This window comes from Plectropomus leopardus, chromosome 9, assembly GCF_026936395.1.
Source record: "Plectropomus leopardus strain MGB_pleo_1.0 chromosome 9, ASM2693639v1, whole genome shotgun sequence".
NCBI classification, from domain to species: domain Eukaryota; kingdom Metazoa; phylum Chordata; class Actinopteri; order Perciformes; family Serranidae; genus Plectropomus; species Plectropomus leopardus.
In genome coordinates, this window is record NC_142184.1 from 3,412,432 (window position 1) to 3,431,796 (window position 19,365).

The following is a 19,365-nucleotide window of genomic DNA, read 5'->3' on the forward strand; positions in this document are numbered from 1 at the left end:
AAACAACATCAGGACTGAACGTGATCAAACAGGTCTCTGAGGTTACATTAACTTTCTCTGCATAGTTTACAGTTTCTTTTTCTGGATCCAGATGCCAAATTTCCCCCACAGGGCTCGCGCAGGTTTCATCCTTGTGACAGCCGAAGAGAAAGTATCGACGAAACGCCAGACTTGATTCACAGCAAGGTTCTCAGAAAAAAAAAACACTATAAAGTGTTTTCTTCTATTCTCATGTTTATTGGTAGATTTCAGTAGAAATGTCGGCGGTAAATAAAAATTTGTTTGTGTTTGAGCTTCAGTCACTGGGGAGATGTTTTGTGTCTGTGCCACACACAGACACAAAACATGACGTAATACATACCACACACTGCCCTGCAGCTCCACACACATACGCACGCACGCACGCACGCACGCACGCACGCACGCGCACACACACACACACACACACACACACACACACACACACACACACACACACACACACACACTCAGCTGAAACACTCCATGCTGGCCTTGGCTCTCTCCATCTCATGTAGGAAGTTGTAAAACTGTGGGAGCGTCAACTCTGAAAGAGATGAGGGAAGAAAACAGGAAACAGTTAGTAGATAAAACAGTCTGAGTACTAATCTATGATACAAGATAAAAAAAAAAAAAGTTAGTTTTACTGCTCCCTTTCACACTTTGCTATAAACAGCACAGTTTTGATCCACAGCTTCATGACAATCCTTTTTTATTTGCCGTTGTAAAAACTGGTCTGGTGGCTTTAACGGAAAAATGAGAATGAATAAAGAGTTTGAAATGTCTGCTTTGCTGCAAATATACCAGAGAAGCACTGAGTGATCATGACCAGATGACGAAAACATCAGATTTTAATTTGATTGGGCCTTTATTTTGATTTTTTTTTTAAAGTCTTCTTACAACTCTAACAGCAAATTCATTATAAAGAGTCGGTTCACTCAAACTGAAATTATAATTATCATTACATTTTAAATTTTTGAAACATGAGTTGTGTTTAGCCACCTATATAGTTGTGGTTTTATCTATTAGAGGTATACTTTGCCGATTTTTAACCAGTTTTGTATCCTGACAAAGTGAGCAGTACGTGTAGATGAAGTGTAGTAAACTCAGAAATCCCTCCACAGAGAAACTTCGCTGGATGACAGAGCACGAGTAATTTGGCTTTCGGGACATTGCTCAATTACAGGCTGTACTTATGCATTTTTGTATTTCCTGCAATGCACGCCGCCGCCATGGAGACATAAAGTATGGAAGTAGACCAAGATCAAACTCTCTGAAACACGAACCAAACTCAGATCAAACGGTAAAACTAGGCAGCGCTGATCAAATACATGTTCAAATATATCTTTATTTGATTTTTTGTTTAAATGTATTAAGGTATGTATAAGGGTTGATGTATTTAGTAGATGCGTTTTTTTCTTTTTAGATGTATTTATTTACGATTACGATAACGATAATGATTATGATGATTATCATTATTATTATTGCTACATGTTTGTCTACATTTTTCCTTTAACCAGATGTTACTGCAAACACTCCTGGAGTGTGTAAAGGCAAAAAGGCAAAAGTTCACATTAGTAAAAAACTCTGCCAATACAGGATTTAATAAATATGATTTTTCAGCTGCAGGGGATCATGAAAAGAGACTCTGAACACCTGTTTGAGCAGTTAGAGGCACAAAAACAACTCATGTTGATCTCCCTTTTAAGCTCCCAGACAGTCTTTTTTCTGCCCCGCTAGACTTTTCTTTTGTAATGTATTTTTAATTATTGGTGCTCAAGAGTTAAAAAACAAAACATCTGTAAAACTTTTTTTAAAAGAAGCAACAGAAGTCTCCAAACATCAGAAGAATGTGAAAGTAAAATAAAATCTTCTTATTTTCTCTCCTCTGCTCCTTCAAACTGTGAATTCCTGCAGCGAAAAACATCTCTCTGCTTGTGTTAAGCAACACAGCAGCACATATTTACATTTCAGCACAATAAAAAGCGAACCTGCAGACCTCATTTACTTCTGGAAATGCTTTCAAATATTTGAACAGCTACAGCTCTGCATGATATCTCCTGCTTCCAGGATACACCTCCTCACTTGCAGCACAGAAAAAAGAATCGATCTACCGTATTGTGCACATGAGAGGTTGTTGCTGAACTGAAATTAATGATGTGAACGATTGCAATCAGTGCTGTTGGTGTCAGTCGCTCACCCATGTAGACGTTTTCAGTGGAATTCCCCTTTCTGACCACCAGCTTTAACTGTAAGAGGACAACAAAACTGTTTTCTACAAAACTGAACAAACAAGGGTAACTCTGTGTGTGTGTGTGTGTGTGTGTGTGTGTGTGTGTGTGTGTGGGCAGAGCTTTATACCTGCAGAAAGATGTTTCCCACTTTCTGTACTTCACTGGTGCCAACAGTCACTGTGGAGGTTAGAAAAAACACCATGACACTTAAGTTTTTTTTACACAGAAACTAAACAATGTGCACGCTCCAGTGTGTGATTTTAGACATCATGCCGGCATCGTTGGACCAAAAGAGGGATAACAGGAGTGATGTTTAACACAACAGCCTTGGCTAAGACATAGGCCTCAGTATGGATTAATAAACAAAAACAATGAGATAATGGCAATAATGATCATTTACCGTTTCTGTTATTTGGCAGCTGATCTCGGTCTCTGCTTAAAGGTTACGAAGCTGCCACGCGTCATTGTTTTCCCAATTTGTGATCATTTTCAGCCACTGTTCTTGTACTTTTTAAATCCCCCGTGGTGGGTCGCATGAATAGCATGTTGCCAAAATGTCACACCCGCAATGCGCAAGATACTGTCCTGCCAGCTGAGAAAAATTCTGCCGCTCCATTTCGTAACTGTACCTTTTACAGAAAACAGCGAGGTAGAAAAAACAAGTAAAATTCACGTCTTCAAGAGGTAACGTAAAAGGGGCCTTTAACTGTGCATGAAGGCAAATTTTCACATTTGTGGATGGTAAACTTTTTGTAAATTCATAAATGTCTTTTAAATGTAAAACCAACACCAAAAAAAAAAAACAGAGTCAGCTTATGTTCTCTGAAAATGTTAAATATTTCTACAACTCTTTTTAAGCAAATTATATACATTCAGAATTGTACAAGATGCTTCTAATTGCTATATCGTAGGCGACTGGCTGAATACGTCTCTTGGATGAGCAGTGAAACTTCTTCAATAAACTCAAGCAGGTCCAGCTGCCGATGTTATACACTTAGAGTTACGATGACCTGGATGACTGATGTAGCAGCGGCTTAGTACACCAAATTCTATATTATTTTTTATATTAACTTGTAAGTGAGTGCCACAAACTTTTAAAGATTTTTAAATAAGGACAATGGGTTCGAGAGCAACAGATCAGCAAAATACTTCGCATAATTTAGCCACGTTTAGGTAGCGGGTGAGGCTCACGATCATATCTCAATTAAAAAATGCTAAAAAAAAATCCCACGGTGAACTAACAGTCTTAAAAAAGTAGGAAATATGTGACCAACAAACACAAAACACACAAAAATGCTCTGACCTGCACACTACAGCTGAATTTTGGCTCAGGTTTACAATGACAGCACAAACATCTCGCTGTTTAAAATAACATAAACTCTAAAAATGAAAAACAGTAGCTGAAAACCGATGCAATGTATGTGTGTGGAAAAGCTTTTTTTGACAGTGGGTCCCTTTAATACTCCGAGCAACACTCCCCTAAACTGTGGACTCTGCCTGGTGTATTACTAAGTGTTCACAGTGCACCAGGAAGTCGGACCGGTATTACTCAGCATTCTCCGTGTCTCGATCGGCAGGCGACACACGCTGCAGTCAGTCCCTGAGGGCCACATTCTTCACCAACAATAGTATAAGATGGCCAGTTTGAATATCAACCTGTGAGACAATAAGTGGCCATAATGACTCTCGCACTGATCAAGTCTCCACAGATGTCCGACTGGATTCATCCGCCTCAGTGGGGACATGCAGAGACACATTCTGTTTGACCCTCTGAAGCTGTTTGCATGTCAATAACAGCACAGTCAAGCAAACTACAGCCGAGTGCAGCACGTACAGGCACTCCCCGTCCATAAGCTGCAGCAAAGTTTCCTTTAATATGAAGAGCAGCTCGACAAAAGCTCAACACAAAGCGAATGACTCGGCTGCTCAGCGTATTAGCATCTCTATTACCTGCGAGTCTTAAGGAGTCATTAGGGTTGTATGAATAAACAATGAGGCCTGATAGAGAGCCGTCAGCTGAGGTCTTCAAATGAGCCAGAACAAAGAATTAGAGGACATGAGCTATGCTAATGGCCATGTTAGAGCAGAGCCAGCGGGTTCATGAATATGTGCTGGATGTTTGGGAGAGGAGAGACAACTGCAGAGCTCTGCATGTGCGCAGAAATAGACTTTGAACGGATAGTTTGGATTTTTTTCATGGAGTTGCCTGGGGTGCTTATTCATAGACACTACATTAAAACAGTATATGTCAAATTGTTTCAGATATGTTACGAAAAGGATCATTTTTCAGTGTTTTAAAAGGAATTGTATAACTGTACTACTGTATAATTTGAAAAATGATTAAAAAAATAAAAATTTGAAAAATGAAGATGTCAGCAGGCATGCCCCCACTTTGGAGAAGCAGACAGGAGTCCAATACAAAAGCTAAGCAATGCACTGCTGTGGATACAGTTCAGCAACAAAAAGTATTTTATCCATAAAAAAACCCAATATAAGTTTAAATGTACGCTATTTTGAGAGTATTTTCATTGTTTTACGTTGCCTGTTCTGGTGGGAAAGCTATTAACCATTTAAATTTTTTTTAATTTGATTTTATTTAGCACATATTAAAAATGACAATGTTGTGCATTTTAAGAAAAGGAGACATGCAGGGAAAACCCCCAAAAAACTGATTGTTAGTGACAAAGTTCTCCATCTATGGTCTGGTCAAAGCCACCAGACTCCACTGACAAAAAAACTAATTTAACCTCGCTGAATACGGGAGCTGCCGTTCGACCGCTGCCTCGAACATTTGGTTATTTGGTGTAATTGTGTGACTTTAATGAATCTTAACTAACATTTTTAAATACCAAAGTCACACAATAACACAAAAACAGAGCTCATCATGGCAGTGGTAGACCAGCAGCTCCTGTGTTCGCTGATGTTAAATCACAGTTTTACGGCTTCATTTTCCTGCTGGAAATCACTGTCTGACATTATGATGAAACTGTGAAAATACTTATTATATGGCATACATTTGATCTGATGGATTTTTTTCGGTGGCTTAATTAGTACATTGCTTAGCCTGCTTCTTCAAACTCGGCTCGTGCTGACTGACACCTACTGCGTGTAATACATTAACTATAAATAAGTACTTCTTACAACTCCACTTCAAAAAAAATACTGACCTTTAATTGAACCTATGATTTTTTCAAGAGCTAAAATTCGTGGTTTTGCTTCGTCTTACCTCCAAATTTCCACTCCATGTCGACCAGCTGGTTGACCATCAGAGTTTGTGTCATGGCGAGTCTGGACAGCGCTGCGTAGTGCTCCCCCCACTGCAACAAACACAACAAAGACTCCCGAGCTCGAAATAATGACATCTGGCTTCATAAAAAGGCATTTTGTGCAACTTTTAAAGATGATTATAAACAATGAATTTAAGGGTTGTTTTCTCAAAAGGATCTATTGGATTGTCAATTGTATTTTTTCCATTAGAGAGAAGTTTGTGAATGTTTTTGGCACTTTTTTTAATCCTCTAACATGGAGTTGTAATATAACTACCTTCATTAAAACACTGTATTTTAGTGCAAATTCAAGGCACTTATATTTTGTATAAGTAAGTCATTATATGCTACATTATAGAAGATCTACAGGTAAATATTTTGCTTTTTACTACATTTTTCTGAAAGCTTTAGTTACTTTTTCAGATCAAACATTTTTATTCCCTTCTTTTAACCATCATGTCTTTACCAATGAATAAATGCTGAATGTTTGTGATTAATTCTCCTCTTTCTTAAGCTAAATAAACTCGAACAGCAAACAAGCAAACGTGATGATCTTATGGAAAATGATGCACTGCTGTAGATTAAATTACCCAGCAGGATATAAATGAGTTACAATGACAACAACCTGAAATATCTACAGCAGGAAAATGACACATACACATTATTGCAGTTGGAATATTCACCATATAGTAGTAAAACTGTCATTTTACTGCACAATGAATACTTTTACTTTTCACACATTAAGTACAGTCTGCAGATTACATAATATTATTTCACTGAGGTTTCAAATGCAGGACTTTAACTTGTAACAGAGTATTTTTAGGATCTAAATACTTCTTCTGCCACAGTAGCTGTCTTACTGATGTCCTCAGATCATAGTGAAAGTTACCTGCTGTGAAAAGTGAGCCGCCTTGTCTTCGTTCAGTCCTGAGGAATCCACAGACAAACCAGATTCAGTTTCACGTGTAAAACATTTTCAATAATGATTAGAAGCGTGAGAATTAGCTTCCTTCATACCATGACATGCCGTCATGAGAGGAAACTATCCAGCAGCTATCCTTAACCACCTGTTTTAAAACTGACCCAGTTAATGGCGAAGGATTCGGATGCGTACCTAACGTCACGAGGTCCTCTTTGATCTGCTCGGCTGTCAGGTTTTTCTTCAGGGCGCCTGAGGAGAGAGCAGACAGAATCTCCGTCACTGACACAGAAACCTTCCTGCAGCTGCAGCCCATCTGTCACTTCATCGCCCAACTTTCATGACCGTCAAGTTGAGTATCGTGGGAAAATTACAAAAGTGGTGCATTCAAACATGAAATGTCTAAAGAACAGATACTATCGGCAGCAAAAGTTGCAGAGGTGATTATTTAGAACTTATAGTTCAGTTTTAAATTGTATATTGTTGTATTTTTCAGCTGTTTTTATTTTTATTTTTCGTTTTCAGTTCAGTTTTTATATTCAGTGAGTTGACAGAGTGAGTTTGCTCATTTTAGGTTAGTTTTTATTACTTACAGTGTTTAGTTTTAGCTTAGCTTTTATTTGTTTCAGCATTAGTTTTTTTTGTTTTTTTACCATAATTCAGAGGGTCTTTGCCATCAGGGCCCCTCTGCTTTGCAAAGACCTGCCTGAGGAGATATGGCGGGCAGAATCAGTGACTTAAATCACTTTTTAAAACCCATTTTTGTCCGCTCGCTTTGATATAATGTCATTTTATGTCCTTTTTACCTCGTTTGCACTAACCTACAATTATCTCACAATGATAAAATTATGTAAGAGGACACACTGAGACTTATTTCTGCACCAGCAGGAGGACACAAACAATTCTGTGTGTGTATTTTCGTGTGTGTGTGTGTGTGTGTGTGTGTGTGTGTGTGTGTGTGTTTCCCACCTTGTGGCACCAGCAGGACGCTCTTCATCAGGTTCCTCAGAGGACCGGCACTCATCCCATGTTCCCCTGCAAACTCACCGAGCTGCTGCATGAACCTCTCCGTCTACACACACGCATGCACGCACACACACACACACACACACACACACGTATTCATTTGCACACACATACAATAGGACAGGCGATGTTTTTCCTCGGTTCAGTTATCATGGCTAATCACTGAGTCCAAAGTCCCATTAACATAAAAATTGTGTGTATGTGTGTATGCGTGTGTGTTTGTGTGTGTGTGTGTGTGTGTGTGCGTGTGTGTGTGTGTGTGTGTGTGTGTGTGTATCTCTGGGTGTGTGTATGCGTGCGCATGCTCACCTCTTTAGGCTCCAGCAGGAACTGGAACAGAATTTCAGTCAAGCGAAAAAATTGCTGCACAAAACAAAAACATGAAAATCCTGGTTAATATCTGAAGCCGTTTTTGGGAAAAATCGACTTCAATCAGTTTTTTATATCAAGAAAAGCAGCTTTATCAACAACTATACAGATATCACTTCATGATGATGTGTTGATTTTTTTAATTATTATTTTTTATTTATCGTAGCCCGACACTATAAAAACAAAAACTATCATTGGATTTTCAAATTTCCTTTGTGGGCCGAAGGCCTCCATCAGAAAACACATAAACAAATCTGAGCTTAAAATAGTGATAGTTTATCAGAACTCATTCTACTTCTCGTTTAAAATTTTGCCAAAAAACCCAATATTTTCAATAACACAACAAGCGTGAAAAAGGCATCTTTTAACTTTCAAACATCAAAGTTCTTAAAATACAATAACAAATTTATGATGGAGTGAAGGTCAGGCATTTTTGTGAGCCTCGGGGAGGGATAAAAAACAAGCAAAAAAATTAAATGAAATTAAAATAAATAAACAAATCCCAGCTTAAAATAATGATAATTCATCAAAACTTTATTCACTCATCATTTATAATGTTGCCAAAAATAAACCGTCTTCTGTAACTAACAAGCATGCACAACAAGAGTGAACATGGCTTCTTTCAACTCCAGGAGTTTGTCTTCAACTTTTAACTTTCAAACGCCGACGTTTTTAAAATATAATAACTAACTGATATCAGAGGGAGGGTCATGCATTTTCCACCAATTGCTCAGGGAGGCTAAATGAAAAATATTTGTAGATTCAGGGAGGGTAAAAAAAAACATGCTAAGAAAATACATAAATTAATTTAAATAAATAAGTAAATAAAAAATAAAATGAAATAAAAGAAAAGAAAAGAAAAGAAAAGAAAAGAAAAGAAAAGAAAAGAAAAGAAAAGAAGAGAAAAGAAAACATATGAAGCCATCCCCCAGCCGCCCCCTCCTCTGTTAAATAAACAACAGTCCCTAAAGGCTCACAGTATCTGCACCTCAGTCTGCAGTCACGTGATTCACATGAGCGCTCATCTTCTGTGTTTACTGTTTGCTCAACGACACAAATCTCGTACATTCATAACCGCGCAACCTTTTTTATTCAACGCAAAAGCATCTAAAGCTGTAAAGCTTTTCACAAACACGCTGGGAGGAGAGTGAAAGCTCAGAGACGAGCTGAGCTCAGATCCTTTAGCTAACGAAACTGCTGCTCTCTGCTTTATTTTCTGCTCTTCTCGGTGAAAAACGCTGTTTTTACCTGTTCGTTGAGTTTGTTGAGGTTCTGAAAGTCGGTGCTGACAGAATCCGGTAAAACATCTTTGGTGAAGTGAAGCTGCATCTTTTTAAAAGTGTTTTTTATCCGAAAAAACGTCAAAGCTGCTCCGCTCTGTATCAGAGTCCAGTTCCGGGTTTTTCCAGTGCGCATGCGTAGCAGAGTGGCAGAGGAAATTAAAGCTGATTTTTTTTAAACCATGAAAATGCGGTTTAGACGGCAAATGATCAGCGAAAACTGTTAGTATATGAATATTATATATATATATAATTGTGTATCTATGTCAATGGTAAAATATTTTATTCAATTTTTTTTGTATTTTATTTTATCTAAATTGATGATTTTTAAAACTAAATTTATTTTTTATTAGCTGTTCTCAGCACTCAAGTCACTTTTTTTCAATCTCTTGCTTTTGACTCTTGAGATACTGTAACTTGTGCATTTCCCTTTGGAATTTATAATGTCCTATTTTATCTTATCTAAAATTAGCCTAAAAAGATAGTGATATTATAAACAATAATATGATTAGATTACTATGGTAGTATATAACCAGTGGTGGAAGTAGTACTCACTTTCCTTTCAAGTAAAAGTAGCAGTACCTCTAAATATGTAACTAAGTACATTCTGCAGCCTGCTTAAATACAACTTTGAGGTATATTTTATGCTAGGTCTACTTTATACTATTATTTCACTATATTTCAGAGACAAATACTTTTTCTTTTCGCTCTATTACATATCTTCGATACATTGAGTATTATATACATTTTATATATTGAGTATTTCTACACTTTGATATGGCTACTTTTACTTTTAACAGAGTATTTTTACACCTTTGCATGGCTACTTTTACTTGTAACAAACTATTTTTAAATGGTGTATCACTGCTTTTGCTTGTAAGAGCATTTTTACACTGTTGTAATACTATTTTACTGGTATTTTACTTTTACTTAGAGTATTTTTTACAGTGCTTTGCTACTTTTACATGTAACAGATTATTTACACTGTTCTGTTACTACTTTTAAACAGTCTATCGATATTTTTAACTATCAACAGAAATTTTTTACACAATGTATTGCTACCTTTACTCGTAACAGAGTATTTTTACGCTGTAGTATGGCTGTTACTTTTAAGAGTTTTTTTTTTACACTGTAGTGTTGCCACGTTAACTTGAGAAAAAGAAAAGTCTGAGTACCACAGCTCCCCCCGCTGATTATTTGTCCTTATTATGACACTGGATTAAGTGTTAGAATAAAGAGCTATGTGTGGTTTCTGTTCAGTAACAGTGGGTTTCGCCTCCCCGGGGCAAAAAGGGAAAGTCTGTGTTTTTTTCCTAAATGAAATATGGTGAAGAGAGAAAGAGTAGTTGTTGATGAGGGAGTTAAAGAAAGTAGTTCCTGTTCACATGTTTAACCTGCGGGGACAGAAAAATGGGAGTTGACATTCCCACCTGAGAATAGCTCTGCGCGACCAATCTGCGCTCACCTCTCCCTGCAGGTCTACAAAACGAGGTCCGACCCACACAGAGGATCACGCAGTGTGCAGTGGGACGCACGCAGAGAGCACGAGAGAGAGAGCGAGACACTCACTCACGAGGAGAGAGAGAGTTTGCACGGCAGAGATCTGCAGCAGCATGCTCCAGCAGAGTGAACAACTTCAGCAAAAGGACTAGAGCGACTCCTAATCCGAGCTTCAAGTTCAAGGCGGATTTTTTTCAACTTTTCCAAAAGACAGTTTCCACAAATTTGCCTCCACGGACAGAAACACCTCTCCTGACTCATTTTCCAGCCGTGGATGAGCGCAAGAAGCGTGGATGGTTATGTAAGTTTCACATCGGGGAGGGAGGGAGTTTGTGTGTTTTTTGCAGGATTTATTTGCAGGAATTTGCCGAGTGAATAATTAAAACTTGACATAGAAACACGCATATTTCTTCTAAATAACTTTTTTTGCGCATTATTGGCGCTGTTTGCGGGGTGACTCGGTGTTGGCGGTGTGCTTTTTTCATTATTCCATCGTGCACTTGTGTGAATTTGCTCGGTAGTTTTGTTGCCCATGTGCACGGCGAGCAGAGCTGCAAGTAGATGATAAAACTAATTCAAATCAACCAAAAATACAAATAATTACAATGCAGATGTTTTTAGTGTTGAGTTTATGAAGCATTTCTTGCAGTATTATTGCAAAAACCTTTTGAATTGAGCGCATCTGTGGTGCACACTTGTGAGTTTAACGCGTGTAGTAGTGCACAGTCTCTACTGAATAAATTGTGATATTTTTCCACTTTACAGTACTTGTATCTGTTGTTATCATATAGTCATATCACATAGTTAGTATTGATTCAAGAATTGAACGCTGTTTCTGGTGCTGATTGGTGAGTTTGAAGCGATTTATCGTGCGTATTACACCAATATATTGCCTTATTACGGCGACCTGTTGGTGCAAAAAGTGATTTAACAGTGATTTTACAGCCCCCCCTGTGGTGTCCCTGCAGGGTTAACTATGCACCGGTGCTGAGTCTGGTTTAACTGCACGACTTCTTTGGTTTGCACGGCAGGATTTTTGCACGTTTTGTCTGTTTCCTGGTTTTGAACGCGCTCCGGTGTTTGGACATGTACCGCAGGTTTACCGGCTGAACTTCCTTCTTGGATTTTCGCTCTCTTGTCGCTCTGTGATATATGAAAGTTTCGAGCTCGTTTTTTGGGGCAAGGTGGGAACAAATGTAACAAATAGAAGTTTTCGCATTTATGTTGGAGTTACTAGGCTAAAAGTTGTTTTTTTTTAAAAAGCACGCGGTGGAAATAAAGGGGGAGGAGTCTCCAAAAGTGAATGATACAGTTAATTCAGTGAAGTATTGTAGTAGTATTGTAGAAGTAGGTGGTTGAGTAACTTTGCCCTCCAGAGGGCACATAGACCACCCTCATGCTCCAAAAGCGCCCCTCAAACAAGCAGTAAAGGAAAAAAGTAAGTGTAACTTTAGGTAACTTTTTCTACTTTATATTTCCACTTAACCACATTTCAGTGGCAGATATTTTTTCTGCACTACACAAATTTGAAAAAAATGTGTTACTTTGCAGGTTAAGTTTAATAATACAAAAAAAAAGGAATAACTAATAAATTATGATGCATTATTGTAAGGCAATTAAAGTTAGCTCCACATTTACCAGCTAAGAGATATTCTCATTAATGGAACATATTTTTTTTTAACTTTATTGCCAATAACAGCAGTGAACAGACAATTAACACTGCAGAACAACGCAGTCAGAAAGAAGGGAAATTATAGTTAGTTTTTTATGGCATAGGCTACAGCAACTCATGGTTATGTTAAAGAAAAAAATTCTAATTAAATAAATACATTCACATTGTAGTTTTCTTTTCTGTTGTTGTTTTATACTAATTTCAGTTCATATTTTTGCAGCTTTTTAGTAATTTTTTGCAAAATATTCAGCCCTTTTTGGTTAGTTCGTTGTTGCCTTCTCACAATCTTTTTGAAAGAAAAAAAAGCAAACATATTTGCACAAATTTCAAAGCATTAACCACCTGAGATTAAAAATCTCTTTTTCAAGAGTGTAGTTTTCAAAAAACTAAACTCACAACTAAACGTTATGGACATGAAAAAAACAACAACTCCATAACAAACAAACAAAAAAATAAAGAAAATAAAGTTACCTCAGGGAAGGCCTAAAAAGTATGTTGATAAACTCTATAATTAAACCATAAAAACAAGACATTTAAATATCAGCTAAGATACACAGTGACGTTTTTGAAACGCAACAATAACTTTCTCTGCTACTGTCTTTGCTGCAGGCTGGAGATAATGTAGCATTTTGTAACTGCTTGACACTACATGCAGTGGTGTGAAAAGTGTGTTTTTGAGTAAATATGAATACACTTACCGGAACGCTTTTGTACGTTTTAAGTCTTGCATGAATAGATGTGGTATCTTCTTTCAAAACAAATTGAATAGCTCCATTGAGTTTGCGAAGAGTGTGTGACTTTTAGTTTAGAATTAATCCTGACGGGATCTGATCTGTCACGTTCTGATTGTAACGTCTCAGTTTCTTAGGAAGATAATTTTATGAGTAACACCACGGTCTCAATAATATGATGATAGTTATGGATCGAGTGCCAGCCACGTTCCTCATCCTTTACGCAATCTTAATACTGATATTTTGTCCTGGCACTGACAGTGATGTGCTTTATATTTTATGACTGGGCTTAAGGTGAAAAAAGAACATACTGAACATACTGAAAGATTGGTATGTTGATAAATCATTATTATCATCATTATTAGTTATGTACAAAACTCTATTTTAGGCTTTGCTGTGATTAACTAAAAACCTGCTGTCAGCAGAGTGTCTGGCGTTTGAGGTTGGTTCACCTCAGTTAGTTTGCCGCAGGGTTTCAACTATTACACATTTATAGCTGGATTTATTTCACACTGTAGTCTTCTGGTTCCTCATTTATCATGTTGGAAGTTGTTTACAGGAGAGGTTGAGATTTTTTAATTGCTCACGTCAGAGCTCAGCCGACAAAAATTCTGTCTAAACGGTATGTTTTTTTTTTTCATACGTTCATACAGAATATATCTCCAGGGATCAGGAGAAATTAGGCGAGATATTAACATGTTGATAACTGCTGGCGAAGGGATTAAACTGTGAAATAATGTCATAGCCTTTTTTAATGCTTGCAGCTCCTGCAAGAATGCAAGAAGAGTCATTTATAGTGAAGCATAGGCTGCATGCAAGTACACTGTTGTGAGCGTTTTAATTTTTTGATGGTGTGTCTGCATTGCTTCTGTCTTGTGGCTTGGTCCACGTTCGATATATAAGATCAAAGATCAAGTGTAAATTGTCACGTTGTTTTGAGAGGCCATCTGTGTTTCTGTTCTCTTGCTCTCTTTTATGTCTGCCTCTCTTAGACACACACACAAAGCAGGACTTTTGCAGAGCTCCAGAATGCAACTATTTTGTCACATTTTGCATCCATTGAGCTCTACTGCGATTTGCAAATACGGTTAATATTTGTATAGGAGAGCTGCTGGTTTCTAGCCTACAGTGAATAAATCATCACGTTTTACAGCGCTACGGTAACAATCTAACTTAATGAGTGGTAACTTTATTGTAACTGCAGTTCATTTAATCATTTTGTATTTTGGTAGTTAACATTAGTTTAACGGACATTTAAAAAATATCAAGATAAATATTGTGTATTGTGATATAGCCTTTAAAAAAATGGCAATTAAAGCCATATTACCCAGCCCAAGGTGAACTCCGTCAATCCAACAATATCCCCATACATGGGCTATTTTTACCCTGAATTTAAATATGTATAGGCGATGTCATGCCATGAAATAATGAAAAGGAAACACTCAGTTTTTGTAATCACAAAAAAATATGGTTGAACTGTATTTTCAGTACCTGATGAACACATTTATAACACTTATTTCTTTCACCATAACTCTTCTTACTTTGGGTTGTAAAGTGTTATATATTGACTATCATCCTGAGTTTAGCTGCAAAACTTTTATACACTACACTAATGAAGAACCAGTGATGTTCCAAGTTTCAGAGTCAGGTCTGTAAATATGCACAAAAAGGCATTGTTAGTTTTGTATGAAAATTTATTACATTATTCTATTACTTTGTTATAGTATTTTTATCATTGTAATTTAATTTTAATTTCAATTTTTTAATTTTTGAAGGTTTTCTTACGTCCCTTACAATCAAGAAGGCATTGTGACCTTTAGTAGGGGTCAAGCCCTCAGTGATTTAGATCCTCACAGTAAGGATAGTTAGTGGATGACATTTTTCAGGCTGAATGCCATGAGTTTGTGGTTTTGGACGCATCTTATTTACAACTCTGGGTTTTTTTTTTTCGATAACTGTGGAGAATGATTGAAAATGATGATAGAGAATGGTAAAAAAAACTTTCAGATGTCTTCTTGTGTCCAAGCGTCCTTGAACCAAATATGTAGTTTAAATCAGAAAAAAACTGTAAATCCTCACATTGGAGAAACTAAAACCAGATATTTTTGGCAATATTACCTTGGTAAATCACTTAATGACAGTTGGTTGGTCAACTAATCGATGAATTGTCCCAACATTGTTTGTGAAACAAATCAATATGGCAGTCCTGTAATTACGTTGTACATAAAAAATGATTTAACTGCTTTAGACATTGACGCAGTGATTGATTTAACTCTGCGGTCATTTTTTAGGCTTTTCGCCGCAAAAACTTTTTCTGACAGTTGCACAGAGAAATGTTCTCTTGTGGATGATATACTGTATGAGCCTGCGTGCCTTTCGAGTTCACTCTGTACAATAGGCAACAAAGTAGACAATGTATAAACTGTAGAGCTCGATCGGAGCCTGAAGGGGCCATAAAGTACATGACAGACAAGGAATGCAGCCCCCAGCGAGAGACCCTGAGGAGCTGACCCCCCCTTACCACACACACATTCATGTTCATACCCTTTGGGGAGTGAACAATCCCCTCTTGCAATGCGGTCCCTAATCTCCAGCCACCAGACACAACTTTGATGTGAACCCCTCCTCCCTCCCTCCTTCCTCCCCCATACTTCGTGTCCCCTTTTCCTGGGCCCCTCACTCTCTGCCCTCCATCCTTCCTCAGTTCTTCTAATTCATTCTCACTTCTCTGTTTCGAACCACGTTTCTGCAAAGATACAGTCATGAACACCTAAACGAAACGATGCAGAGCTGGTATGGAGGAGTTAATTGTCACTTTCAAGCAAAAAATCTGATTGGTTTTTCAGATGAGGAGAATGACAAACATCAAAGATAAAGTCCATTAAAAATGGAAATTTTCAGCTTCCACTCCCACTTATAGTGTTTCCAAGTGGTAAGGTTGGTGCTGCTGACACAAAGACAACCACCTTTTTTTTGTAACGACACAGGACACACTGCTTTTTGTTTTCCACAGGTGATTCATTTGTTCCTCTGTCTGTCTGTGTTGTTTGGGAAACTGATGGTTAACAAATGTATGTAATTTTAGGCTTGGTATACACTGTGTCCCAGGTGAAAGATGACCATTGGGAAAGAGACGTGTTATCTTTGGTCGTGGCTTTAAAACAATGGTTGTACTTCACACAGTGAGAGAGGTACTCATCAACCAATGACACACTGCTAAATGCTAGTACATGCTAATGAATAATTTCGAGCTCTCGTTGCAAAATTGGCACACCAAGTTAGCCTCTTTTCTGCAGCCACAACGACGTCAACATTCTCCTCCTCCTCTTCAGACTTTTTCCTGACACATAAATGCCAGACGTCAGTCATAGCCTGTGATTCAGTAGGTGATGTCATCGTACCCAAGTTTATGAAGATCCATGACGCTGAGTGTGGTTGCACTAAACTTAAAAGATTTCAAAAATCTCACAGTCGGTGGGAGGCTTTAGTTGTTATCGATGTAAAGCCCATAACTCGACTCACTTAATGCTGTCAATAAGACATGCAGACTTCACCTGGTATAATGTTTTGATTCCTTCCTGGATGATTTGTTTTAAAAGACAGACGTAACTGAGCGTTATTGAGAGATGTGTTGTTAGCCTACTTTACCGGATCTACACATAACACCAGGAAAAAAAGCCAATCCAGACCTGAATGGCAGCAGGTACCGGTGTGGTCTGTATTGTGTGTGTAGGTGAAAGGTCAAAGGCGTGGGGGGGCGTCAACATCCTGTGTAAGAGATGAACTCCCTCACCTCTCTGCAGCCGGTGGAGTCCCTGCTCACAGTTTACTATGTATTGATGTCAAAGATGTTTGTGCTAGTCAGAGGGCAGAGCCAGCCTCTGCACACAGAGCGACATGACTTCCTCCAGTGTGCCACCAAAGAGTGTGTGTCTGTGTGTCTGTGTATGTGTATTACTCATGTTGTGGGGACATAAATTTGTTCAAATATTGTGGGGACTCACCATCTGTTTGGGGGTCAAAAGGTGGCTCCCCACGACATAAAATCTCGATAGTTAATCACAGTTTATTGCAGTTTTTAATCGCATGTTTTCAATTCCATTATTTAAAAAAAAAAAACAGTTTTGTAGTCAGATGTCTTGTTTTGTCTGCTCAAAAGTCCAAAACTCAAATATATGATATACAACAGAGGAAAGTAGCAAATCCTCACTTTTTAGAAAATGCAGCCACAGATTTTTTGGCCGAGCTATTGATTCTATGGATAATTTGGGTTTGTGCATCACAAGGACTGTTTCTAAGTGGATAATTGGTTAGATAATATTTTGGATTGAATTAAGTAGAATTGGTTGAACACACATGTTTCTGTTTATCTCCCTCTGCACAATTACTTTTTTCTGCTTTAAGATTTTTTTTGTTTTTTAATTACAATGGCATTTCTCCGTGTTATTATGTGATTTATTTCTACGCGTCTCCGACAGATTATCATGAGTTTAAGTTAAACTGACAGTCGGCTACCTGAGGTCTGCGGCTCTCTCTGCACGGGCTTGTTTAACAAAGCCATTGACCTGTCACCTCTTTGAAACTTAAACCTAAGCATGAACACACATGCACACACACATATACAGTATACTGTATCCCAGTACACACATACATGCATGCACACACACACAATTATATCCACATTAAAGTATGCATTCACATGCAGCAGCGTGGATCCTCCAAAGAATGTACAGTCACACAATGCAAAGAATGCAGAAGTGCTGCATACATAATGCATGTACAAATGCATACTTTCACTGATTTTTTCTCACACACACACACACACACACTGACAGGCTTGTGTATCTGTTTACCTCAGGTTTGTATGGGCATGTCAAGTCTGTTCCCTTTCACTGTTTTCCACTTTTCTCCAACACTTCACAGAGCAACAAAGCTGCGTTTCTACACCAATTATGATTATTTTAACCAAAGTTTAATGTGGGATAAAAGTTTGTTGGCTTAATTTTTATGCCACTAAGCCAGTGACAACTGTGGCTGGAAGCATTATGTTTTCAGGCTGTCCATTCATCCCAGTCTCATGAATGCGATATGAGGGAATTTCGTCAAATTGGGCACAACTCAATGTCATAATTTTAGGAAGTGAAGGGGAGGCGTTTGGTCAGGTTGAAGATGTGTGTGCGTGTGTGTCTATTAACATAAACTGTTTAAGTCCGAGCAAAGTGATGCTATTTTTTTTTTAATGGGGAAAAAAGACATAAGCAAGACATAAGCAACTCAGGTAAGAAATGTTTCACAAATTGCTAAAAAATGAGTAAACTTAGAGAAGGATTTTTCCAAAGCTAGTGATAAATGTCTATGGAAAAAATAAAACGCTTGGGAAAACATATATTGTTAATAACATGATATATTGCAAAATTGTCAACATTTTTTAAAGCATTTTTCCAAGTCATGTTCCTGTTTGTTTTTATTTTTTTCACTGTTTTTTTTAGGGTTTTTAAAATAAATTTTTTGCTGCTGATTCTCATGTTTTGAATTAAAGCCAATTTTCTTGTGCTATAAGGGGTTAACATATGACTTTTAGAGAGAGCAACAGGGCAGCAAACAAACATTTAAAGGCGATGCTGTGATATTGATTGGTTTGATAATTTTCTGACTGACTCCGCTTTGTGTCTCGTTCAGGTTTGAAAAGGAGTCAGGACAACCTCTGGACCAGTCGACCGTGACAGCGATGCCTTCCAACAAATACTCTGGTGCTATCATGGAGGAGAGCAACAACATGACGGCCACGGTGAGTCACACACACACACACACACACACACAAACACACGCACACATAGGTTTCACAACAGCCACGAGAGGTCACGGTGTACTTTTTTCTTTGTGTACATGGAAATAAGGGAGCCAAAATCGTTTACAAACCAAAGCCAGCTAATTAACACCCACACACGTACCCATCGACACACACACACACACACACACACGCACACACGCACACAAACCTCTCTCTGAGCCAGCTGTGGTTTTAAAAGAGAGAGAGAGAGAGAGTGTGTGTGTGTGTGTGTGTGTGTGTGTGTGTGTGTGTGTCAGTGCCAATGCAGATGTCTCAACAAGAGTGCCAGCATGTTACACGGGTCTAATTGAGAATGCATGTTGGCTGTGAGGGAGTGTGCATTTCTCTCTCTCACACACACACACACACACACACACACGCACGCACGTATTTACATACATGCACACCACAGCTGCATCCACACAAGACAATGTGAGATTGAAGGACTGAGGCAACAAGGAGGGAGGAAAAGAGGAATGGGGCAAGGAATCATGGAAGGATGGAGGACATGACAGCGCAG

At 38.1% G+C, this 19,365-nt stretch overlaps 2 protein-coding genes across 4 annotated transcripts in view; one reads left to right on the top strand and one right to left on the bottom strand.

Moving 5' to 3' along the window:
- Nucleotides 1–214: 214 nt before the first annotated feature.
- Nucleotides 215–9,240, bottom strand: commd7 (COMM domain containing 7). 2 transcript variants are annotated; one of them, XM_088081708.1, is made up of 10 exons: nt 9,081–9,240; nt 7,773–7,826; nt 7,407–7,509; nt 6,633–6,689; nt 6,408–6,445; nt 5,479–5,569; nt 2,380–2,429; nt 2,219–2,267; nt 474–565; nt 215–425 (listed from the first exon to the last, which is right to left on the bottom strand). In XM_088081708.1, exons 1-9 carry the CDS (start codon nt 9,159–9,161, stop codon nt 489–491), a joined length of 600 nt encoding a protein of 199 aa, XP_087937834.1. In that variant the 5' UTR covers nt 9,162–9,240; the 3' UTR covers nt 215–425; nt 474–488. The 2 variants fall into 2 exon arrangements, with proteins under 2 accessions (XP_087937834.1, XP_087937833.1); XM_088081707.1 differs by having other exon boundaries at nt 215–565.
- Nucleotides 9,241–10,598: 1,358 nt separating this feature from the next.
- Nucleotides 10,599–19,365, top strand: part of dnmt3bb.1 (DNA (cytosine-5-)-methyltransferase 3 beta, duplicate b.1) — a 38,040-nt gene continuing 29,273 nt past the window's right edge. The window contains exons 1-2 of one of the 2 annotated variants that reach the window (XM_042491547.2): nt 10,599–10,913; nt 18,695–18,803. In XM_042491547.2, coding sequence (XP_042347481.1) covers nt 10,906–10,913; nt 18,695–18,803 — 117 coding nt within the window. In that variant the 5' untranslated portion in view covers nt 10,599–10,905. The remainder of the gene's footprint in view (nt 10,914–18,694; nt 18,804–19,365) is intronic. The other variant, XM_042491546.2, reaches the window with a different exon arrangement.